Raw genomic sequence first — 26,463 nt, forward strand, 5'->3', positions numbered from 1 at the left:
AATTTCTTTCCTCTTTTTTTTTTTTTTTGATACACCTATTTTTGTGTGTATGTTTTTCATTCTTTTTCATTTTTCATCACTTGTTCTCTAGTACCCCAACCCTAAACTTAGTAGGTTGCAAATTCCAAAGGCAACCCCAAACTTAATATCAAGCAACATCCTACATAGCCTAACTCAAATTAAAATTTCAAGGTAATCATCCTAAAAAGGCTCTAGGCTTCATTTGTAGTTTGTCACCGAACAAAAAGTTCTAATCCTACCGGCTCACAATTGGTTAAGAAAGGATAAATTCAATAAATGAAAACAGGGTAGGCTTCAAAAAGGCTCACAGGACCAAGCACTTTTGCCTCAGTGTGTAATTAACAAAGACCAATCAATAATAGAGAAACAATGCAAGTTCTAGAAATGTAGTTGCATGGAAAACTAATCTAAATATAAGTAAATTAAAAAACTAAAATTTGGCAATGAACCTTATGGCTGAGATTTCTGGGAGTATGTGACTACTTAGCAACGCCGTAAACTTCACCTTTGAATCAAGTCACCCCTCCTTTAGAACTTTTGGAATACCGTTTCATCAAACAATTGTTACTAAACTGGAATAGGTCACATGAAACAAAACAAATTCATTAATTAAACAAGTGCAGGAGCAATTACAATAGGGAAATAAGTTCAAGGGACTTCGACATAAAAAGAAAATAAAGAAAATACATCAAAAGAACAATAACTGAAAATAAAATACAAAGCAGGACATGCTAATCCATCAGTAGATCAGACCATGTTTACATCATCATCCGAGTGTCCAGCCCCTGGTGTCCTCAATCCTTCAAAGATGCCATCCCCTTGATCTTGCTCGGTGGCATTGAAATCATCAGTGATTTTCCTCCTCATGCGCATACCATACTCCTCCTGATGTGTAAAATACTGCTCCATGCGCTCACGGGAGCCTCCAAACCTCTCATAGGACCCACTAATCGGACCCATATTCAATAGAGCCTCCGCAGCAAACGCAGCTGAGAACCTAGGACGGTTCACCCACAGCTGGTCCGAAGTCTCCGTCATCCAATTAGCTTGAACATGCATGAACTCCTCAAGCTTTGGGTGAAGAGGAGCATAACCCCCTTGGCTACTACTCCCTCCTTGCTCCATTTGTTGTTGCCTTGCTGCCTCCCTCTCTCTCTCCTTCATGTAGCTCTCATACTTCTTCACGAATCCATCCATAACAGAGTCGGTGATCGGCTTCATATTGCTGGTGTTGAGATCACTATCATACCCCCACACCAACTCCTGCTCACACAACCAATTAATCAAGCTTCCATGCCCCAACTGTGTGGTGTTACCGGTTGCAATATCATGAAGACTATTATCCAAGAGGCGGCCAATATCTATAGGGTACTCCTTGACGATAACATAGGCAGCAAGCACCCTCTTGAGAGGAATTTCAGAAGTGCAAGAGGCACTCTCAAGTGTCTGGACCAAATAAGACACCCACGCCTTGGGTATCGGTAACATCTCAGCATAGGTAAGCAACCAGGACTTTTTCCAAGTCGACCCAGGCCTACACATCGTGGTAATGATGTCATCAAATGTATCCTCCGTCATACCAAATCTCTCCCTCCTCAGTTTCTCAACCCAACACTCCTCCTGTGGTTGAACATTCAGCCATTCATTAAGAGCTTCAGGGCTGAAATCAATGGTCTTGCCTCGAACAAAAGATTGAAAGGGTGTATCAGATACCCGTGCATTTGCAAAGAATTCGACGATCATGGTTTTGTTGTTCGCTTCAACGATCATCTCATTCAACTTCGACCACCCTCTCCTTTGTAATTCAACCTCAAAGACCGGATACTTTCCAAGCTTTGTGAAGTCAAACTTCCTCTCCCCCACAACTTCAAAACTTTTCATAAATTGGTGGAACTCTTGGGCTTGGTCATTGATGAAATGAATGGTGTTTTCGGGTGGTTCGGATGCGGCACGAGGGCGTTTGGCTTTGCTTGTGGATGGCTTAGGGTTGGTGGCTTTCTTTGAACGGGTGTTTCGTGGATTGGAGGCCATTTGTGGTTAAGGAAGATGGTGAAAGGGAAGTTTTGTGAAGTTTGGGAAAATTATGATGGATTGTGATGGATTGTAGATGATAATGGTTTGAATTGATGAATTTGTGATTGGATTGTGGTTTGATGATGTTTAGGAAGTGGTAAAGTAGATGAAGATGGGAAAAATTCGTAAATGGGAAGTCTAGGGATTTTTTTGGCAAAGAAAAGTAGGAAGAATGGAATGAAAATGATGATGAACAGTGAGGTTTTTATAGGCTGAGGAGCAAAATCGCGCCGCGGTGAAAAACTGGCGTGCCGCGATTTGCTCAAAACAGGGAGTTTGGTTCTTTGCTTGTGAAAATCGCGCTGCGGCCATATACAGGCGCGGTGCGATTTTGGTCAAACAGGGAGCATGTTTTGCTTCCTCACGCCAAAATTTTTGTTGTATTGAAAAATGTCTGAGTTCCTTTAATTTCTGAAAAACTTTTGAGGAGAGAATCATGCAAGACAGCAGTACCTTGCATGATTTTCTTGGCAGGAGGTATACTTGAACAAAAAAAAATTTTTTTTTAAACTTTCCTGCCTCATATTAAAAAGAAAAGAAAAATATTTTTGTGTTTTTGTATTTGAAAGCAATAAAATCATACCTGAAAAATAAATAGTGGGTTGCCTCCCACCAAGCGCTTTCTTTTACGTCATTGAGCTTGACACTTCAACCACTGTTAGGGTGGCAAATATGTCAGAAAGAACACATCACCCTTCTTCTTCCTCTTGTTATGCAGGAAATCCATGAACTTGGCATAAAGAAGTAGATGCTCCCATGTGCTCACAGTTAAACCTTTGGAATTTAAGCTCTCCCACCTTAGAGAAGGACATGCATCCATTTGCACACAAGTGATTTCCTTAACCCCTGTTTGTTCAGATTTCAGGAAAATGTCAGCACTCCTCACTTTTGGATTTTCTTCCACCACAACCTTGTGACACTCAATCTCCATCTGAACCAGCTTCCTCTGAGACTCATTTGCTTTCTCAACAAGATCACCACACTGAACATCAAACTTCTCAAATGAAACTTGATTTGACACCAAGAAATCATCTAAAATATTCTGAATTTGAGTATTGTAATCGATGTTGATCACCTCTTTCTTCCCTTCACCATCACTACCTGGTTGATTTGCCTCATGATGATCACAACTCGAGATTTTGTTGTCCAAAATTTTGATCTTAAAAGATAGCATATATTTTTCATACTGCAACTTAGCAATCTCTTCTGTGTCATAAAGGAGTACCCTGTCTATCATAGCTGCAAAACTTGGATAAACTTTTCAGTAGCACAGTACAATGAGAAGAAAACAAAGAGCATAATAAATTTATATATATATATATATATATATATATACAAAAATATAAATGACAGAAATCCTAACTTCTAACGTAATTGCCTTGTTGAAATAAATCAACAGTCCCCGGCAACGGCGCCAAAAACTTGATAGACGTTTGGCAAGTGCACCAAATACTATCGAAGTAGTAAAAATATCGATCCCACGAGGACTGTTTTTAACTTCAATAATTCAATTGCGTTATAAAAATAGGATGTATAAAAGTTATTTTTAGTTTGCCACTAGGCAGAAGATTTGGTTTGATTTTAATTAAGAAAATATGAGAGAGATGAGATCAGATCCTTCGAATCCTCTAAGTTCCCCTAATTGGTCTACTGCACCTATTTGTTATGAATCCTCTTCTAATTTACGATGATTAACAAAATAGCCCTAATCAATCCCTTGAGTTAGGACCCTCTTCTCAAACTATAGCCCCCAATCCCTTGGGTGGTCTAATAATTCTTGAAGGTTTTACCGAACGTTAACCTATTATCACTAACAAACGATTATCTATTCCTAGACTAACCCTGTTTATTAGAACAATTCAATTAGGTCTAAGTCGAAAGCCATGGTCAGTGGTCATTCGTTCTCACAAAATCAGGTTATATGTGATCAAGATATAAAAAGCATTAAGAACAATTGAATTGAATAAACTAGAATTGAATTCATAAACAAAATAGAGTTTCACAGCAACATGGTTCAATTAAGGTTACAAAGATTCATCTCGGATCTAATCTCTAAGAGATTTAGCTACTCATAATCGAGTTTACAAATAGCATAATCAATGATTGAAATAAAACATACATGAATTGGTAAAAGGTTGAAGAAATCGCCCTTCTAGCCGTCTCCGATGTCTCAAAATCGCACTTTGCTCTCCCAAAATCGTAACCCTTGTTCTTCAGATTTAGTGCAGTATTTATAGAAGTCATGGGCCTGACCCATCAAAATCGCGTCGCGCCTTGTATATTGGCGTGCCGCGATTTCCCTCAAACAGGGATGTTGTAATTTTGCTTCTGAAATCGCGGCAAGGCTGGAAATTGGCGTGGCGCGATTTGCTTCAAACAGACTTCAATATTTCATCTTTTTGCACTCCAGAACAGTATAAGTTGCATGAGAACTCTATCAAAATGTCGCAATAAGTCCTAAAAATTACGTAATGACAGCATGTCATCATCGGTTTCGACAAAAATGGGAGTAACCACTCCTACAACCGCTCTGACGACTGCCGCTGGAATGAAACAACAAAAAATTGGAACCTTTGTGCCTCCATTTACTACTGGTGTACCCGTGTCTACTAGTATTCCTGTCTCTCCTAACCCTCAAGTTAGAGCTAGATTTGATGATAGGTTCATAACCATGTAGAACTTCTCTATAAATTATTGTTACTACTACCTATTAACGCTACCAATTATTATGACTTAATGTTATTATTACGATATGGTAATCCTAACCCTAAATGCAAAATAAATTGACTCATAAAATTAAATGACCTATTATTAAACTAGACTCGATCTAATACCTGTAGTTATTATAACAATGGTTACTTTTATTATCACTCTCTAAAATATGTATGCAAACTAATTATTACGTAAGCTATAAGACTCTAAAAAGAAAATAAAAAGAAAAATAAAATAGGTTAGTTCCTAAATGAAAAGAAAATAAAAGAAAATGGTTAGTACTAAATGAAAAATAAACTAGATGCAAACAAAAAAATAAACTATGTTAGTATGACTAAAATAAATTATATGATAAACTACACTCTAATAAAATGACTCAACTCGAACTAAATATTTTTGGTATTTTTTAAATTTTTGATTTTTTTTTTGTATTTTTGAATTTTTTTTGAAAACAGAAAAATAAAATGCGGAAAAATAAATGACAGAAAAATAAATATGTAAAATAAGTAATTTGAATTATTTAGTCGAAAATATCAACAATCCCCGGCAACGGCGCCAAAAACCTGATGTGCGGATTAGACAAGTGTACCAAATCGTTTACCAAGTAATAAAGTGATAAGTAGAGTATTGTATCCACATGGATTGTCGTTTCGTCCAAACAATTCACGTTACTTATTTTTAGTTTGATGATGATAAAATAAAATAGTTAAGGCTTAGAGATTTGAAATAAAGCAGTTTACCTGTTTTAGTTGCAGAATAGTAATCAACGGTTAGGAATCTTCGAATCCCCCTATTTATATTATTGGATATTAAATAACAATAATGTCGCGTTTATTTATCTTAGGTAGACTATACAAGTGATAAAGTCATTGAGACGTTACTAACCTAATCGGTCGTCAAGCTGCACTTGGCCAGTGTTCATGTAGGTCTACCTATCTATGAATCTTAGGACACTCATAGCACACTCCCTCTCACTCTTAGTAGTTCTACAAACGGGCAGCTCTATCAGCGTCTACCTTACCAAGGGTTTAAGAGAATGGTTCTATTAGGTTACGACTTATTTCCTTCAAGAAGACACTTGTTTCCTTAATTATTAACTAGTTACCACCTAGGTTCAGCAGGTTTTACTTAACATTAGTAATGTCACCTCCTAAATACTTACTACTAGGGTCAACTCGCTTTCGGTATCTTTCTCTAGCTATTACTAATTACTTCCTAGACATATAGATATTAATAGCAAGATATAAATATCAAGATATAAGCATCAGGATAGTAATATCAATATTAGGCCCTGTCACAACCTAAGTATCTAATCTAGGGTTGCGCTACTACAGAAATAAACTAAATTCCTAACAAAACTTAATAGGAACATAAAACAAATAAAATATAAACAACATTAAATTAAATAAATATCTAACAAAAAAAAAAGAGGTTCATCTTATAACTCTAACCTATAAAGAATTAGTTACACATGGTAACTAAAAACAAATTACTAAAGATAAAAACATACCCTAGAAAATAAAGGAGAAGATAGAAACTCCTCCAAAGCTGTAGAATTGCCTTCCTCTTGAACTGCCACTGTTCTGAACGAGAAATTCTGAATGAGGAAAGCTGGTATTTATAGTGGGAGTTTCTAACTGGGTTTGTGCTAAAAACACGGGCTTTACCCACAAAAAAGCAGGAAAACATTTCGGATGCTCGGGGCGAATGCACAATGCTCTAGGCGCATGTGAGTGCAGCCAGAACCATGCCCTAGGCGCATGGCTAATGCCCTAGGCGCATGTCTTGCAGAAACCATGCCATAGGCGCATTGTGTATGCTCTAGGCGCATGGTGATGCTTCACAGGCCCAATTTCTCTGATTTTCCGTCGTTTTAGGTGTTCGTCTTCAAATAATTTGCCTCGAAACTTGGGAGCATAATTCCTCCCACTGTAAATTCTCTTGAGGCCTCTTGAATCGTCATTCTTGGTCCTACCAAAGTCTTCACAAATCTTCGGATGTTCTTGACTTGCCGATTTGCATGTTTTCTTTGTGAATTACTTCAAAAACCCCCTAAAATTGCTATGTTTCGGAAAAACTAGAATTACATACACAAATATAGAAAACATTACAAAAGTCTTGAAATCATAGGCAATCGTTCTAATACTCCTCCTTTTTGCTACTAAAACCTACTGAAAATGACTGAAAAACGTGCTAAAATAACCTAAGATGATCTGTCATCACACGCATTTCTCCATGTCGTTGACACTTGTCGCATGTCTTTACGTATTCCTTAGAGTTTGTGCCCATCATGGGCTATTATTACCTGACCCTTAAAGCCTCTCTTGCTGACAATCGTGCCACCAAGTGATGCCTGACTATCCCTCTGTGTATATCTTTAAGGACATTGCTTCCTTCTTCCATTGTCATGCATTTTAAGGACAATGGTTCAGAGTTCTCTCTTCGATATAGTCGTCATTCGATTACAGAAAAATAAATGGTCGCGCATCTTATGCGTAAAGCCTTGTTCTTATTTGCGGGTAGCGTGCAGTCCTAAAGTATTCCATCACCGGGGTCATCCAGACTTCAGTTGGTGGGAGTTTGGGTTTCCACCTCCCGAACCTCTGCTACGGATTCTCCACCTTGGTTGAGACAGTTTTGTGAATGTTTGTCTTGTTTCCATCCTCTTAAAGCTTGCTAGCTTGAAGATTGCATCGACCTTTAGATTCTTCTACTAGGGGATGTGTTCAAACCTTACAGTATGGAACCACCTGAGCAAGTATTTTTACATCATCTGGCCCTTAGCCGCATACACACCATTGATTTGGGAGATTACTACTTATGAGTCGGATCTGAGCAATATTTCTTAAGCTCCCATTTCTGCTACAAATCAGAATCCAACTAGACATGTTTCGTATTCAGACCGATTATTGATGGATTTTTAATAATATTTATTAACTTCATAAATCATGATACATTTTAAAAAATATATATAACTAAGACTGATTTTTACACAATATATTACACAGACTAGATAAATACAAACTTCCAAACTAAATATTTTTTTTTTAAAATTTTTTTCTAAAAACAAATAAAAGTCGCTTATCTATAACGCGACACACTCACTCATTCGACTATTTTTTTTTTCGAAAAATGCTATGTATAGCGAAGGAAACTGTACCGAGCAAATAGCGAAGCTGTTATGCTGTGCAGTTTTTTTTTTTTTTTTTATATATCCATCCTCCTTGAATTCCGCTCAGTCCTCTTTTATTATTGGTTATGTTTTGTTCGGGATGCTTTCGTGGTGACTTTTTCGGTAGATTTAGCACTCCTCTTTTTTTTTTTTTTTTTAAATATGAGAGATATTTTGAAATAGTTTTCTATAATACTTATTTGGACTTGTGACCAATTAATCACGTCGTGAAATGGTTAAGAGCTTCAATTCTTGAGGAGTGACTCGGTCTTGCCCTCCCACTTGTTTAGCCTCTTGTTTGATTCTACAACCTGCAGATACAAAATACTTTCATTAAGAAACAAGCAATGTTTTATAATCGAATCAGATATCAAACCGATGAGACTATTAAGAAATAGTTTAATTCATTCAAGTACAAAATAGTCATTAAAGAATATATCAATGTAAAACTATTAACAAATAAAAATATAATTAAAAGAGAGAGTAATATTATGAGAGAAATAAAGAGTTTGGAGAGTTCATTAATAAGAGAAAAGTGACATAGAAAATCTGCGAGACTTAACCCTAAAATAGTGAGAGTACACATTAGAGGAGTGTGTTTAAGGTTTTACCTCATTATTCCAATCCGTTCGAAATGTTACCCACATTAAAATAATTGTTTGCAAAACCGTGCCACCTAACATTCCCAACCATATTCCCTATACACAAAAACAAACTTCAATAATAAGAGCTAGAATCAAACATGGAAATCTTTTTGGATAGAAAATCATATATACCTTGGCACCAAATTTGAAATAGAAACCAAGAACTGCACCCAAAGGTATGCCAATCCCGTAATAACAACCAACGTTTACATACGCAACAAATGTTTGCCATCCACATCCAACGGCCACCCCTTTCATGTAAATAATAAGATTAGAATTTGACTTTATAAACATAATGATTTACCAAAAAATAATTGTTTAAAATGATTGATTCAAAAATATTTACGGTTGTGAATTTTACCATCTTGGTAAGTAGTTAATGTGGAGTACCAATTCTTAAAAATAATTTGAAACTAACAACGTTTTTTGTGTTAGTTGATAATTCAAGTTTAGATTAGTGATAATCATGTTTAAATGGTTAATCACACTTTCAGTTAGTTTGTTTTGAAGTTTGTTACTAGTTTGTTAGAGTGTAGCTAATAAATGTTAGGGTTTGTTACAATTGCTTGTGCTTCAAGCTACCTATCACAATAGTGTATATAAGCTACTTTTCATTGTACGTTCTTATCAATCTTCAATAATACAATTACTTTCCTCAATCACATAATCTTTCTCTTCTCAATCTCTCTAAATCACAAAATTCACTAAAACCCTAAAACTGCAAAATTGCTTCTGGTTATTGCTTGTGATACAAGCTTGATTTGTTGTGCTAACAAATTGGCATCAAGAGCTTGTGGTTTCGTTCTAAGGAGTAATCAAGATCTTAAATCATGCAATTTGAAGGAAGAAACGCTGAAGGAAACACCATGAGTGGTAGCAGCAGTTTCAACACTCATCTTCCAATTCTTGAAGCACACCATTGGGAAAGATGGAGTGCAGTGATGAAGAATCTGTTTGGTGCACAAGATTTGCTTGAAATTGTGCAGAATGGTGTAGGTGATTTAGCTGTGAATGCCACTGATGTGCAAAGGAACACACACAAAGAACTGAAGAAGAAAGATTGCAAGGCTTTGTTCCTAATTCACACTACACCATTTCTTGTCTCTGGCAACACTTTTTTAGGCAACAGGTAAAAAGTGTTGCCTAAAAGTAGCTAAGGCAACGATTTCTGACTATTGCCAGAAATATTTTCACAACCCCTGAAAAACGTCCCCTAAAATACTTTTGGGGACGTTTTTGGAATGTTACTCTGTTATCTCTCTGGCAACGATTGTTAATTGTCCCTAAAATACTTTTGGGGACGTTTTTGGAGTGTTACTCTAATATCTCTTTGGCAGCAATTGTTAATTGTCCCCTTAGATACTTATGGGGACGTTTTTAATGTATCATTATATTATTTCTTAGATTTTTAACAAGTTTTTTTTATTTATTTATTTGATGAAAACTGATACCGATGTTGATATTTTATAATAAAAATGATTAAATCAGAAGAAGAAAAGAGGAAAGTGTTATCTGAAATTAAAAGATACCGTTCATAATTTTCAAACCTTAGTGCGATAAAAAGAGTAGAAAGACGAATAAAGATTTTGAGCTGAATTTTTTATAATTTCAATTATACCTTTAAACAAATTTTTCTATTATAATGTCGGTGGTATTAAAAAAAATATGGATTTATATTATATTTGTTAAATTATTGTTGTTATTGAAAAGATAAATATTATTTTTTGTGGTTGTTACAATTTGAAAGTCATAAGTATTTTTACTAATAATTTTAATCAAAATCAAAATTTCATATAAAATACCATACATAATTTACACGTGTCAGCGCAATAAAAAGAGCGGAAAGATAGACACGTGCGTTGGAACAAAATGAGTTTACACAATGCCTCTTAAGGTTTTGATGATAACAAGGTATTATGGTTGTTTGAAGACACAAAGATGAAGAAGGATATAGAAGCCTGAAGCAACGACGGTTCTGAAGGATTAGAAGGATTTCGATGCTTATTTTTAGAGAAATGACAGTGAAGGACAAATAGTACAATTGTGAAGAACTTGAATATATAACTATGTTTGGAGTGGCCGCAGGCTCTTCTCCTTCCTTATCCCTTCTGACCTGCAACTTTCGTACCACACAACAACTCAGCTTATCTCTTCTCCTTCAAAATCCAATCACAACCACCGTCATGTAGTTGTTTGCGCAGGTGATGCGATCGACGGAATCTCTGTCGCATCACCACCTCTGGCCCCCCTTCGGGACTGTTAAAGCAACCGCCGGTGAAAGAAATCGCCGCAGTCTGCTTCGTGCTCCCTCAAAACTCCGTGGCTGATCCTCCTCTCATCAGATCTGGATGTTGGTCCATCGGGGTTTTGTTGCATGGTCTTATAAGCTGCCGCTGTCTTCCTCTTGGAGGTGGTTGCATCTTCTGTTATGGGTTTCTCCAAAACCGGATCTGTTTTCTAAGATTCGGCAGTTTCGTTCTAAAACGTGTTCCATGTGTTCACGTCTGTGTTGATTTAGATCCTCCAAGTTGATGGATGTGCTTCGTAACAAGTCTTCTAGGCAAAAAATTGGCATGCACTTGTTGTCCGTTGTTGCTGCGAATGGTAGGTGCGGGTTACCGTGTTGGCGGTGTTCGTGGTGCTCAGACCCGTTGGCGGTGTTCTTATAAATTTTCATATCCTAGAAATTCTTAAGTTTTAGTGTCTGAACTGTTTTGTATTATGAACATCACTGATTGTATATTAAGTGTTCAACCAAACAATTATTTTTTTTGTAATTCTTGTTTGATAGAAGTATCTTGCTTATATGCTTGAGCATAGGAAGCCTCTTGCTTGTGTGCTTTAGCAATTGTAATCTTATGTGATTATAGTGAAAAATCTCTTGTAAGTGACAGGGGATTGGACTACTTCCGAATTGTGGAATGAACCAGGATAATTGCTTCTCTCTCTCTCTCTCTCTCTCTCTCTCTCTCTCTCTCTCTCTCTCTCTCTCTCTCTCTCTCTCTCTCTATATATATATATATATATATATATATATATATATATATATATATATCTTTATTATCCGCTGCACTTAACTCTGAACTCTATAAGATGTTGAACATCAAACTTAGTTCAAAAGAAGAAAAATTATTTAAATTATTTTATCATTTCTATAATTTAACCTTTATTTAAATTATTTTATTGTTTCTATAATTTACCAGCGAAAAGACGGGCACTCACATGTCTGTCTTTCCACTCTTTTTATTGCGCTAATACTTGTAGATTATCAATGATATTTATAGAAAATTTGAGTTTAAATTACAAACGATATATTTTGTATAAATTTTTTTATATAGATTAATATTGTAAGTGTAGATATTTGTGATTTTTAAATGTAACAAACACAACAAACCATATTTGTCCTCACGAGCTTAGCTCAGTTGGTAAGAAAAATGCATAATATATGCACGGTCCGGGGTTCGAACCAACAATATAATGTAAAAACCTATTTATCTTTTTTAATAACAACAATAATATAATCCCTAAAAAAACAACGATAATATAAAAAATATAACAAAAATTCTTATCTTTTTTAATAGCACCAACAATATAACATTATTATAGAAAAATCTATTTAATACCCAAAATTCCCTATTCACTTTATATATAGTATATATATATCGATTTAAAATATCAATTACAAAATTAATTTAATTCCATTAAAATAAACACAATCCACAACGACCGTAACAATATTATACTATAAAAAAAAAACATATTTTGAACTTATAGAAAAGAATATTGTGTTTTGGTTTGACATTTTTTATTTCCATTTTAATTTAATTATTTTTTATTATTTTATCGTTCTTTGTTCAATAAAAGACGAAAAAAGCATCTATTAGTGTCGTAGACATAAGTATATAAAATAGTAATAAATTTTGTTAAGAGAAATAATAGTATATATAAAATTTATTTTTTATGGTTGTCTATATATACATATATCAACAATTTTTTTAACGGGATATATTAAAACACAGCTCTTCAAAAATATTAGTAAACATAGTCATAGTTATCTTATACACCTATATTACTAAAAAAAGTTATTATATTTTTTTTTGACAAATAAAAAAAGTTATTATATATTTATATATAGATAAATTAATAAAATAAAAGGTCTAGAGGCTTCTTTTCTTCTCTCGCGTTCACCTCCTTCTTCTTTTCCCTTCAAATGAACTGTATCACCACCGCCATCCACCCATTCTCGGCGCAGCTCTGACCGCTATGTGCACAGATCGGAAAAAGTAAGATAGTTTTCTTTACTCTCTCGACGAGAGCTTTCCATTGGTTCAATTAATTTCATAAAAGGAGCAGCTTTTTCGTCGACCCTTTTCTTTCTCCGCCGCAGTAAGGGGATTTTCCGGCCACAATACTTTGTCTTTCTTCTTCTTCTTTTATGTTTCAGTCATATTTTTAACAAATTCCTTCTTTTCACTTCATTTGGTGGTAACAGTACCAATTTGGGAAAACCACCGTGTTGGAGTTTCTCTGCTATCGTGAACACCGTACCGGAGACGATTTGGGGCTGAGTTTGAAGCAAGGTGAGTTAATTTCCTCTTTTACCTCCTTGAATTGGCCGAAACATCAAAATCCATTTACCTAATTTTTCCAATTCTCATTTTTGGTTGAAATTGTTATTGCAAGTGGAGTCCTCTCGCCCAAAGAGTGCGTATATATTGAACTGTTAAGGGCGGGAATTTTAATGGAGTTGCAGAAGAAGAAAGTGTTGAAGAAGATCAAGAATTAGAGCCTTTTACTAATTATTTAAAACTTTGTCTCAAAATGGCTAAGGTATGTTCTCTAGTAAGCTTGAATTTGAATGGTAATTATAAGATAATATTTTAGTTGTTTGTTGATGAAGAGGGAATTAACAATGAGATTTGTTAGAACACCTCATGTTACACTAGTTGATTCTTGAATTAATCTTTGAGTTGTCGTGTTCTTTATATTATTGTGTTCTGCCATTTTTCCGAGAAGAGAATGATAAAGATGATTGTGAGTTAAAGATCAGAGGGAGAGGACCTTCACATTTATGTCACCATACCTTCGATTTAGGCACAAAACTATATGAATCCTTGTATGTAAAAGTAAAATTATTTGTGTTGTGTCTCTTAATTTATAAGTGATTAAAGGAAGGTCTTTGGTGTGGTGTATTGAAAATAGTCGTGGCTTTTTGTTAGGAGTGAAATAGTATTTCTTGTATTGATGGTGTATTGAAAAATGGGGGTGTGGTGTTTTTGACAGGAATGACAATTTGGTAATCATACTCATATTTCAACTTGTACTAAATTTGGTTTAATTATGCCTACCATTGAATATGCTTTTAAATATGTCATCGTTTATATGTGTTGGATTGTTATGCATCATAAGGCAGTTTTGTTATGTTGATTCTAGCTGCTAGCTCATTGGTGGATGGGAAGTTTTAAGCATATGTTTATTTTGACATCATTTGAATCGCTAGAAATAAAATGAGGCTTGTAATGTGGTTATAAAAATTAGTAATAATTTAGGGGACTTTATTGTGCAACGATGAGGCTTTCTTTTGTTAATCATATATAGACATATTTAAATAAAAGTTCAATCACTTCTTCTTAACTTAGGATTTGGAAAGCTAAAAGTTTCGAATGCATGTAAAGAATGTTGATTATAGAAGAAAATGAATGAACATGTTTAATTGAAGCTCTATTCTTTTATATTTGCTTCAGGTTCTTTGGTGATACTAATTTGTTATGTCAATGCTAGTTGTAAGTTCTCTCTTCAAGTTTACTAATTTGTTATGTCAATAATACTAATTTGTTATGTCAATGCTAGTTGTAAGTTCTCTCTTCAAGTTTACTTTTCTTATTATATAAAAAAATCATGAAAGAAGATTCATTTTCGAATATTCTAAATATTCTTCATGTTTCATCACAGGCACTTATTTTGGTTTAGCGCTTTGGATGTTTTTTATCAGGAAATCATGCACGGACTAGTGAGGTTAAAGTTTTCCTATTGATATTGTTCTAAGGTTGATGAAAAAATGATTGATCAAGTAAAGATTGTCATTTTCACGTTAATGATTGGACTTTGTTTGTAGTTTGTTGTTAAAAGTTATTTTGTAAGCAATACTTGGTGTGATATATATTCCTTGAATATAATTTATTAAGTGGAACCAATATGTTCTAAAATATATTACTTGTTTGCATCACTTTCTCATGTGGGATTGAAATCCTTTCCAACCTATAATGTGTGAGCCTATAACAACTTTTATTATGATTCATCATATCAAGGTTTTCCCTTGGATGATGGTTGTAAAAATATGTCTGAAACTATGATAACATTCAAACTACCAAATCTTTAAAAAAAAAAAAATACAATTGAAGCATATATATATATATATATATATATATATTATTTTAAAAAATTTCTGTTATAAGCTATGGGGACGTTTTCTCTCAAAAAAAAAAAAAAGAAGCTATGGGGACGTTTTAAGATTGTGCTCATTGTTTAACTCTTAGGCCACATTTGAAAAGCGTCTCCTTAGGTGCGTTGGGAAAATCGTCCCCTTTTCCCATAGTTTAGGCAACGTTTATGAATAGTGTGCCCAAAGAGGCATAAAAAACGTCCCCTTAGACAATAGGCTACGCTCGTATAGGAGACGCCTGAAAAACGTCTCCTATACTCTTAGGCAACGTTTTTCATAGTTCTAGCAACAATTTTCCATTGTTGCCAGAGACAATAAATGCTGTAGTGTCAACGAAGTCTTGATGAAGGTAACTTTGAAAGAATCTCAAAAACAGTTAGTTCCAAGGAAGCATGGGACATTCTTTCAAAGTATCATCAAGGTGATGATAAGGTGAAATTGATTAAGCTTCAATCACTGGGGAGGAAGTTTGAGTTGATGTAGATGGAGGATGATTAGAAAATTACTGAATACATCTCCAAACTCATCAATCTTGTGAATCAGATGAAAGCTTGTGGTGAAGCTATGGCTGATCAACAAATTGTTGAAAAGATTATGAGGACCCTATCTTCAAGGTTGGATTTCATTGTGGTGGCAATTCAGGAATCAAAAGATGTTAAGACATTGAAGATTGAGGAGTTGCTGAGTTCATTAGAAGCTCATGAATTGATGGTTTCAGAAAGAAGCAGTGAAAGATCAATTCAACAAGCCCTGCAAGTTCAAACTATCAAGAAGGATGATAATGATATAGGAAGAACTTCAAGAAAGGGAAGAAAAACTCTAAGGGAGGAAACTGGTCTAAAGGCAAGAACAATGGATATGATAGAGATGTTAAAATTTGTGAGAATGAAGCATGAGATTGAAATAAGAAAGAGAAGGGTTACAGGCCCATAGTTCCCACAATAATTGAAGAAGATGATCAAGTTGAACAAGTTCAACTTGATACTGAAGTTCAACCTCAAGTACATGTTGAAGAGAATCAAGCCATTAGAACTTCAACTAGACAGAGATTTGCTTCCACTAGATTAGTTGGACATGAAGTCACTCCAGATAATTTAGTTAATGAAAAAGGGAAATTTGTTCATATTGCACTATTAGCAGATGCAGAAACAATCAATTATGATGTAGCATTGAATGAAGATGTATGGAAGAATGCTATGATTGAAGAGTTGAATTCAATCAACAGAAATAACATATGGGAACTGATTGAACTGCCTGCTAGCAAGAAACCAATAGGTGTGAAATGGATTTTCAAGTTGAAGCTGAAGCCAAATGGTGAAGTAGCCAAGCACAAAGCAAAATTAGTGGCTACGGGGATTCATGCAGAAGGCTGGTATGGATTACTTTGAAGTTTAAGTTCCAGCAGCAAGATTAGAGACTGTGAGATTGATAGTTGCTATAGCATGTGGAAGGAACTGGCCAATGCATCATTTGAATGTAAAATCTGCTTTTCTAAATGGTCCCTTAGATGAAGAAGTGTATATGACACAACCACCAGGTTTCAAAATCAAAGGGAAGGAGAATATGGTGTATAGATTACACAACGCACTCAATGGATTAAAACAGGCACCAAGAGCTTGGAACAAGAGAATTGACAGTTTTCTTGTGCATCAAGAATTTGTCAAATGCAGAGCATGGTGTATATGTGAAGAAAGGAATTGAAGGTAATCAACTACTCATTTTTCTATATGTTGATGACTTGATAAAGACTGGTAGTGATGTGAAAGAGATAGAAGCATTCAAATCACAGATACTGAGTGAGTTTGAAATGTCAAATTTAGGAAAATTGACATACTTTTTGGGTATGGAATTTACTGAAGTTGCAGAGGGATTGGTGATGCATCAAATGAAGTATGCATCTGATATATTGAAGAGGTTCAATATGATGAACTGCAATCCATCATCATCACATGCTGAGACAAATGTAAAATTGGTGATGAATGAAAAAGAAGAACTTGTGGATCCTACATTGTTCAAACAAATTGTAGGTTCACTGAGGTATCTATGCAATAGTAGGCCTGATATTGCATATGTAGTTGGTATAATCAGTAGATTCATGAGTGAACCAAGAATATCTCATCTTCTTGCAGCCAAAAGAGTGATGAGATACATCAAAGGAACACTGCAGTATGGCATCCTATTTCCTAAATGTTTGAATGATAGTTCAATGGAACTGATGACATATTCTGATGCTGATTGGTGTGGAGACAAGCAGGATAGAAAGAGCACCTCAGGTTACCTATTCAAGTTCCTGAATGCCCCAATTTCATGGTGTGCAAAGAAGCAACCAGTTGTGGCATTGTCAACTTGTGAATCTAAGTATATTGCAGGGTGTATGGAAGCATGTCAGGCAATATGGCTTGAAAATATACTCAAAGAGATGGAGATAGAGGTTAGCAGACCTATAACATTGTTCATTAGAAACAAATCTGCTATAAGCTTAGCAAGAAATCCAGTTCTGCATGGGAGAAGCAAGCATATAGAGGCTAAGTTCCATTTTCTGAGGGAGCAAGTGAACAAGGGAGCACTGCAGATTGTCCATTGCTCCACTGAGCTGCAGCTTGCAGACATATTCACTAAAGCATTGAAGGTTGACAGGTTCATCAAGCTCAGAAGCTTGATTGGCATGAAGGAAGTGGAAACTTGAATTAAGGGAGGATGTTAGTTGATAATTCAAGTTTAGATTAGTGATAATCATGTTTAAATGGTTAATCACACTTTCAGCTAGTTTGTTTTGAAGTTTGTTACTAGTTTGTTAGAGTGTAGCTAATAAATGTTAGGGTTTGTTACAATTGCTTGTGCTTCAAGCTACCTAACACAATAGTGTATATAAGCTACTTTTCATTGTACATTCTTATCTATCTTCAAAAATACAATTACTTTCCTCAATCACATAATCTTTCTCTTCTCAATCTCTCTAAATCACAAAATTCACTAAAACCCTAAACTGCAAAACTGCTTCTGGTTATTGCTTGTGATACAAGCTTGATTTGCTGCGCCAACATTTTGAAATTTGAAGTTCATGATTTTAATTCTTATTATCATTAAGGCGGCGATTCGATTGGTGTCAATTCGACAAAACTTTAGAAGAAATTAGAATATAAATTAAGTTTTGAGTATTCATATTTTTCTTTTTGTTGAACCAACATCTATCAAATCAGTGTCTACGATTATGAAGATGAGACAAAGGATGCATTTCAGTTTTTAAAAGACAAAATTTGTCATTCTTAAAGTAAGTTTCAAATGATTTTCAAGCATTTGCCGGTTGACCACTCATCAAAATAGTCCATTGTGGAATGTTATAATCTCATTTTTTGCATCAATGGTAGTAATCTAAAGCAAAATAAAATTTTGCAAAAATCAAATATAAGATGAAATATAATTATACCAGATAAGACAGGTTGAACACCATTTAGGACAATGGCAAGAGCAAGGAGTGGACTGAGATCTGAGACAGCAGCAGCAACCTCTTCACCGTCTGTGAAGACATAGCTGATAACATCCCTTAATGCAAGCACCACAAGTGCTATAATTGCACATATTATGAAAGAAATCACTGTTACCACCACCACTGAAAATGAAGCTGATTTTGAATTTCCTGCTCCTAATTCATTGCTCACTCTCACACTGGATGCTCATTAGAAACAACAATAGTTTTCAATAGTAGTTATATAGATAAAAAAAACTACTTTGAAAAATTTAAAAGTAGGTATCGCTTGATGCATATATGAATGAGTTAAATAAATAAATTCAAATATGATTCATTTTTAAAGAATGCTTGCATCTATACCATAACTATATGTTGAAATTGGTATTACAACATAGATGTAATAAACATCGAATGAGTGAAGTAAAATAAAACAAAAACTTAGATGCATTATAACTATGCTCATCAGAAACAAAAACTTAGAAATTGTTATTTAACCTAACACATTTGTTTAGATTATCTTTTATCTAATGTGAGACTTTTAATAATATATTTTTATTTCTTAATGAAATTCATATTCATATTTTTAGCGGCAACACTAGAGATTTCTGAAAAATCTTCCAATTAATGGATGGATTCCCAATCTACTGTCGTCGTTGTCGTCATGGTTGATGTCGTTCTTCAAAGTCCGATAAGGGTTGGGATGTTGTGTTGCTCCAAATCTTTCTCGATGGTGGTTGTGATTTAGGTATTTTCAGACTTCCTCCTTCGCGCCAGAAGGAGGGTACTATTTAGTGCCGAGTTTGGGGCTCGAAAGAGTGTTTAACTTGCTGCCGTTCATTGCAGCAAGAGGATGGTACATGGATTTGCTTCTGTGTTGACGGTTGGTCCATTAATCACCGCAATGAAGACATCTGATTAAGAGGTTGTTATTATCCACTTGTGTTATTTTTAATTTTCTTATTACCCATTTTGGTAAACCTACACTTTTTTGTGGATAAATTGAGTTTGGTTTATGTCCCCCAGTTTTTTTTTATGTATTTTTTCCCTTTTTTAATAATACATATGAGCACTTGAGGAAGTATTGTGGATGATACTTGGGTGACATTGTGGTTGGTGACATTGGTGACATTGACCAACCAAAATGTCACAACCAAAATGTCACACGTGTACAAAGAAACAAAAAAATATTCTGAAAGAGAAAGAAGAAAGACACTTGTGACATTGTGGTTGGCCAATGTCCCAATGTCACCAACCACAATGTCACCCAAGTGCTACCCGTATTAGAGTCTAGTGGAATCGATTACCTTCTATTCTTTTATATGTCATTATACTCTTAATTTAGCTAAAATCAATTTGTTGATTAGAATTTTTTTGTCGTCGTAAACAAGGAACAACATGTGGAAGGTCCAACCTCAACCAATGATAAACAGAAATCGATCAATAAATATTAAAGGAGAACCAAACCTTGCAGCTGCTTGAAATCCAACTGAGATCATGAACGTCCATCCAGACACTGTGGTACTGCATATACAAACACATTAATTTGTGCATAAAGGAAAATAAAACAAGTTATAAGTTCACGTGATCAATTCAGAGAGAATATTTTATAGGGTGATAGGTGTTCTGATCAATACAGAAGGATAAATTTTGTTAGATTAAAGGTATATTTCTTCGGTTGTTTATGTTATCCTCTATTTCCCTACATCATTATACATAAGCTTCAACATCGCTCCACACTATGTGTGTTCTTAGGATATCCATCCCATCATCATGGTTACAGGTGCTTTGATTTATCATCCAATAAAATCATAATTTATCATCATGTAATTTCAATAAAATCATAATTTATCATCATGTAATTTTTTTTTTTATCAAAACCAATTCCCCTTCTCCAAAATACACACTCCACTCCACCACGTATACTTTTCTAGATAATGGGTCACCACATGATACAAAATCACTGCTTCCCCATAACCGAGTTTCTATGCACAAAAAGGACTCGAATTGAAAAATGACAATGGATGATGAATGTAATGCTCTTATTAAAAAATTAGACGTGGGATTTAGACACAAAGAAGAAGCTGGTGGTTATTTTGAGATGCATAAAGCCCAACTTGTAGGTGATGGTGTAGGTCAACACGTTCGCGTCAATTGTGGAGAGACATTTAACTCAGTTGTTAAATCAATAGCCATTCGAACTGTGATCAGTCATGCTCTCTAAAGCATGGTAGGTTCATCAATTAGATGCCAAAAATGCTTTTCTCCATGGAGAACTTAAAGAAACCGTCTACATGTATCAGTTATTGAGATTCAAAGATCCAACTCATTATGGTCATGTTTGCCTCCTGCACAAATCAATTTATGGCCTCAAACAAGCCTCTAGAGCATGATACAAATGGTTTGCCGAATATGTTTCATCGATTGGGTTCATCCGAAGCAAGTATGGCAACTCTCTCTTCATATACGAGAAATGCAATCACATGACTTACCTCTTCTTATATGTAGACGACATCATTTTCACAACCTTTACTTATAATCTTCGCCAATCCATCATCTCACCACTCAACTCTAAATTTGCTATGAAAGAATTGGGGCCACTGAGCTATTTTCAAGGTATAGCAGTCACTCGACATGGTGGTGGTTTGTAATTATTAGAAAAAAATACGCATATGAAGTTCTTCAGAGCGTTGGCATGTCCTAATATAAGCCATGTCACCGGTTGATACTAAACCAAAGCTTAGCACCAAAACCAGAAACCCATATGAGGATCCCTCTCTTTATCGCACTATTGCATGTGCTCCTTAATATCTCACATTCACACGGCCAGACATCTCCGATGCGGTACAACATATTTGCTTATTTATGCATAATTTGATGGATGATCACATGCATGTTATGGAGCGCTTCCTATGCTACATTAAAGGTACTAGTCAGTATGGTGTACGCCTTTATCCATCATCCACTACATCATTGATCACATACACTGACGCATATTAGGGAGGTTGCCCAGATACCAGGAGATCCACCTCTGGCTACTATGTATTTCTCAGTGACAATTTACTTTCGTAGTCTTACAAACGTCAATCTACATTTTCCCGCTCTAGTGTTGAAGTTGAATACCACGGTGTTGTCAATGTGGTGTCTGAATCTTGTTGGTTACAGAATCTACTCCTAGAATTATATTGCCCAATTCACAAAGCTACCATGGTATGTTGTGATAAACTCATTGATATGTACCTTTCTAGTAATCCAATCAACATCAAAGAACCAAACACATAAAGATGGACATTCACTTCGTCTGTGAAAAAGTGGCTTGTGGACAGGTTCGTGTCCTACATGTCCCTTCGCGTCATCAAACTGCAAATATCTTCAGTTAGGGATGGGAATAGGCTAGGCCGAGCTAGCCTTTGCAAGGCCTAAGCCTGGTCTACCATATTTTTGTAAAGCATAAGCCTGGCCTGCGGCCTGTCATAGGCCTACTTTTTAGGCCTGAGCCTGGCCTTCTGAAAGCCTGATACGGCCTGCTAGCCTGTTTAAAAGCCTATATCTTATGAACATATTTAAATAAGCAATGTGATCTAAGTTTAAATGGACTAGCAAACTAATAGTTCAATTAGATTAAACTCTTTTGATAATCAACACGAGGTTTTAGGGAATTCGACTATATATTGTATCATATTTCTATTCTAGTTTATAATAATACATTTATATATGCAACAAATTAATGTATACTAATAAAGCTTAAATTATTGAAAACGTTTACATATTTATATTTTAATTCAAAGTAAAAAATATAATATAATAATAAATAATATTACTTAAATAGGCCGGCCTAATAGGCTTAAAAGGCTCTTTGAGAGGTCTGTGGCCTGACCTTTTAAGCTAAATAGGCTTTAAAAAAAGTCTAGGCCTTCTCTATTTAAGAAAAAAGTCTGGTCTGGCCTGACCTGTCGTAAGCTAGGCCGTAGGCCCCTGTAGGTCAGCCTGGCCTATTCCCATCCCTATCTTCATTAAAATACTTTCATTGGTACTTTGAATTCAAGGACATTCTCATTGTAGGACATCCTCCACCTAAGACTTTGGAAGTGTGATATAATATTTTTATACTTGATTAGAATATCTTTATTTACAATTATTAAGTAGATTAGTCGATAATTCACACATTAAGAATCATGATTAGGATTAATTTCATGAGTTATCTATTACCGTGTATAAGGCCCACTCAAGAATAAAATACATGTTTATAATCCTTATATTTTATATAAAAACTGTAATTCAGAGGTAATGAATAGCATTTGACTAGTTTTTTTAACTTGATATCCATTACGTGCAACTGTATAATAGATTAATCCTTCAATTTAATAGGATCTTTATGGATAGCAAAACAAACTTTAAGATATTTAACACTACTACGTTCTCATAATATTTGCTTAGACCGAAAAGAACCTTTATTATTAATCCAAGTGCTATTGAATTGCATTTGACTATTTCTTATATATATTAAAAGAATATAAATAACAGAATGATTATGTTTTTCTTTCAAAAAAAAAAAAAAAGAATGATTATATTTTAAAGCGTTTTGTTTTGTTTTGTTTTATTGTGATTGTTGTCTTCACCATTTCACTGACCAGTGGAATTTGATTGTTTCATAACAGTGACAGTAACCGCATACTTTTGTTCTTCCAGAAATTGAGAAGTCAATTGTGGTCATTTTCCAACATGGTTAAGAATAATAAATGTTCTTATCTTAGGACAAGATTCTTAATTTTTTATTATATGGTCATCTTTTTTTATGAATTTTTTCTTTTTATTTTCAAAAGACTTTCAATAAATTTTGGACTTGTGACATCCAAGAGTTGTCATCTTCGTAGTTATAGACTTCAAATTGGATTCATCCTTAGTGAACTATCTGAAAATTGGTTACAGTAATAATAATAATATATTCAATTTTCTCTACTAGAGAGTTTGAGTTTGAAATAATAACATATAGAGTTTGAGTTTGAGTTTGATATACCCACAATCATTTTTCTTAAAGCAGCCGTTATCCCCCTTCTATCTTACAAAAATCTTACCAATGATGTATTAAATATACCCTTTTTTTTGTTACAATATTTATTTTGGTTACACACTAAATAATATACCTTAACAAATTAATATAATATAAAATATTGTAAAAATAAATATAACATATTGAAGTGCTAATTATGTGATAAGAGTTTATTTTTTGTTACATGAGAAAAGAAAAAAAATTAAACTAAGTCCTTGAAAAGGGTCGTCTAATAAAAAAGACGATAAACACGACAGAAGTTCATTAAACGTGATGACATAATCTAAAATATATTAATTAATCGTTTGAGTTGAGAAAAGCAGCAATAGACGATAAATCTCTCTCTTAAGTTTTTTAACTTGTAGTAGTATTCTTAGGATTGAATTTAAACTTTATGATTTTTTGTTAAGTTAAAAGAGGCTCAAATAATCTGAGTCCCTTTTATCTTATGTAACTACACTTTTCTCATAAAGTTGTTTGGTCATAAAATCTTATTTTAGTTTTTTTTTTTTAAAAAAGACTCAAAATCATTTTTTCTTTTTGCTAGATTGAGAATTAATTGCAATCAAGCATGTGGAATTAAAAATAGGTGAAATGAAATAGAACTTACCAAATAGAAAGAGAATCAAGAGCCAATTCAGGATGAGGAAGTAACCCAGCAAGCAAAACCAAGATTTGAAAGTACCAAGTCTCTAAACACAACATCACAGCTGAAGCAGCTGACAATTTAAAAAACTCTGGCAACCCTGAAAAAGCTTGAAAACTAAACCCTTTCCAAGTATGCTTACACTTTTCACTCTTCACAATATAAACAAATTGTGCAATCACAATTATCCACCAAGAAATACTCAAAACCAATGAAGCACCCAATAAACCAAGCCCAATTTGGTAGATAACAACATAACTTAATACAAGGTGAATAACCAATGTTGCTGCTGATATGTATGCACTTGGTGCCACTATGCTTTGTGCTTGAAGAAATTTTTGTATTGGAAAGTTTATAGCATAGGCAAATATTTGTGGGATTAAACCAAAGACAAAAAGTGATGCTGCTGATGCAATTTTTGGTGATTCTCCTAGAAATATTAAAATTGGTTCGGAGAATATGTATATTATTGTTAAAATTAAACCGGCTAATGTGAGAAGCACTGTTGATCTTTGCAAATATATGCCTAACATTTCATACTTTTTTGCACCAAATGCTTGTCCACATAGTGTCTCAACAGCACTCCCCATGCCCAACTGTTTCATCATGAACATTACCAATTATTCAAAACAAATTTTTTATTAATACAAGATTATTGGGAAATATACCAATTTTAAATTAATAAACTGAGGCAAAATATTTGATAGACACTACTAGTACTAGTCAACCCACAAGTCTTGGCACTAAAAAGATATAATTATAAGTAAAATTAGGATGAAATAAAATATGTCTATTACTTTCTTGTTACTTAAGTTAACTACATAAATTAGAAACAAAATTCATAATTTGTCTCTGTAAGCTTTTGTTGCTAATATAATTTTTTTTCTAAAATAGTTTTGATTATAGTGTCTGTCCCTCTATAAATAATATGCAATTTTTGGTCCTAAAAAAACTGAACTATTTTAGTCCCTGTAAATAAGTCTTTATGGCCAATTTTCTTGCACTAATTTCCATAAGGTATTATTTTTGTTAAAATATTTAGGTCCTACAATAAATTTGAGAGATCAGATAATTTAAACTAAAAAAATTTGAGGAATTAAAATTATTAGAAAAAAGATAGAAACACTAAAATTATACTTATTTTAAACTAAAGGGATAAAATAATATAAATAAACCAATAATTTTCTAGACAAAGCCATAGAAAAGAGAAGAACATAAGTGGTGTGTCTTGATTGTTGATTTCATTTATTGTTGTGATGTGATTAAGTATATGGACAAATCCCACTAACAGTAATATATATATATATATATATATATATATATATATATATATATATATATATATATATAAACTAATGGTGCTGAAAGATAGTAATAATTGAATTAATTAATGAAGATCCAAGTACTAAAACAGAGAGAAGAGAGTGATTCATACCATGAGTCCATAAGCAAAGATTTGGATACCATTATTTCCAAGGGAAGCAGCAGCAAGCTCCAAATTACCAAGATGACCAGAAAATATTTGAGTAGACATTGACATCACATAATTGATAAGGTACACGATTACCGCAGGTGCAGCTAGGTAAAAAAGTAGCTTAAATTCAACCCATGTAGCATGTCTAATACGTTTCACAAAAGGAACACTTGTATCTGAGAGTATTCGTTCAAGTTCACCATCTGATTCATGCTTTGAACCAAATGAATGAGTGAATGATGATAGTAGTATTGGTGTTGGTTCACTAGGTACTAGCAAAGGTTCATCAATATCTTTGTGAACATGAGTAGAAGTAGCCATGTTTGTGAAAAATTTGAGACACAATAGTAAATCAAACTATAGAAAGGAATTTGGTTCGTTTATTATAATTTTGTAGAATTTATTGGGTCGGAATTTTAACTTTATTATGTGTAAAGTTGTGTTAATAGATAGAGACTCGAATGTTTTTATGTGATGGATGTTATGTACAGTAGAAACTCTTTAATTTAATACTCGGTAAATTAATAAACTCTCTAAAATAATAAATTTGTCCGGTCCCGACTTGGGCCAATGTAAAAAATTGAAAAACTCGATAAAATAATAAGATAATAATTTTTTGGGAGATCCCTTTATAATTTTCGGTCCCAAGAAAATCATAAATTAATAATTCATAGAAACTGAAAAAAAAAATATTAAGAATACATTGAACACATTTGTTCCTCTTGTTTACATTTACTGCACTTCAAAAATCATTATTGATTTC

The 26,463-nt window shown here is 34.0% G+C and overlaps 1 protein-coding gene and 1 long non-coding RNA gene across 4 annotated transcripts; one reads left to right on the plus strand and one right to left on the minus strand.

The window, feature by feature from the left end:
- Nucleotides 1–7,712: 7,712 nt before the first annotated feature.
- Nucleotides 7,713–26,073, minus strand: LOC146929744 (protein DETOXIFICATION 40-like). 2 transcript variants are annotated; one of them, XM_085701502.1, is made up of 7 exons: nt 25,662–26,073; nt 24,191–24,822; nt 19,998–20,054; nt 18,492–18,730; nt 8,755–8,873; nt 8,590–8,676; nt 7,713–8,289 (listed from the first exon to the last, which is right to left on the minus strand). In XM_085701502.1, the coding sequence occupies exons 1-7, from the start codon at nt 26,019–26,021 to the stop codon at nt 8,224–8,226; spliced, it is 1,560 nt and encodes a 519-aa protein (XP_085557628.1). In that variant the 5' UTR covers nt 26,022–26,073; the 3' UTR covers nt 7,713–8,223. The 2 variants fall into 2 exon arrangements, with proteins under 2 accessions (XP_085557628.1, XP_085557629.1); XM_085701503.1 differs by lacking the exon at nt 18,492–18,730.
- LOC146929745 (uncharacterized) lies at nt 12,786–14,830 on the plus strand. Of its 2 annotated transcripts, XR_015006122.1 has the most exons (5): nt 12,786–13,008; nt 13,115–13,202; nt 13,306–13,452; nt 14,367–14,405; nt 14,575–14,830. It is a non-coding gene; the product is annotated as an uncharacterized LOC146929745 (long non-coding RNA). The 2 variants fall into 2 exon arrangements; XR_015006121.1 differs by having other exon boundaries at nt 13,115–13,452.
- Nucleotides 26,074–26,463: the final 390 nt, after the last annotated feature.

This window comes from Medicago sativa, chromosome 4 (genome assembly GCF_051527215.1).
Source record: "Medicago sativa cultivar Bolivia chromosome 4, Bolivia_mono, whole genome shotgun sequence".
NCBI classification, from domain to species: domain Eukaryota; kingdom Viridiplantae; phylum Streptophyta; class Magnoliopsida; order Fabales; family Fabaceae; genus Medicago; species Medicago sativa.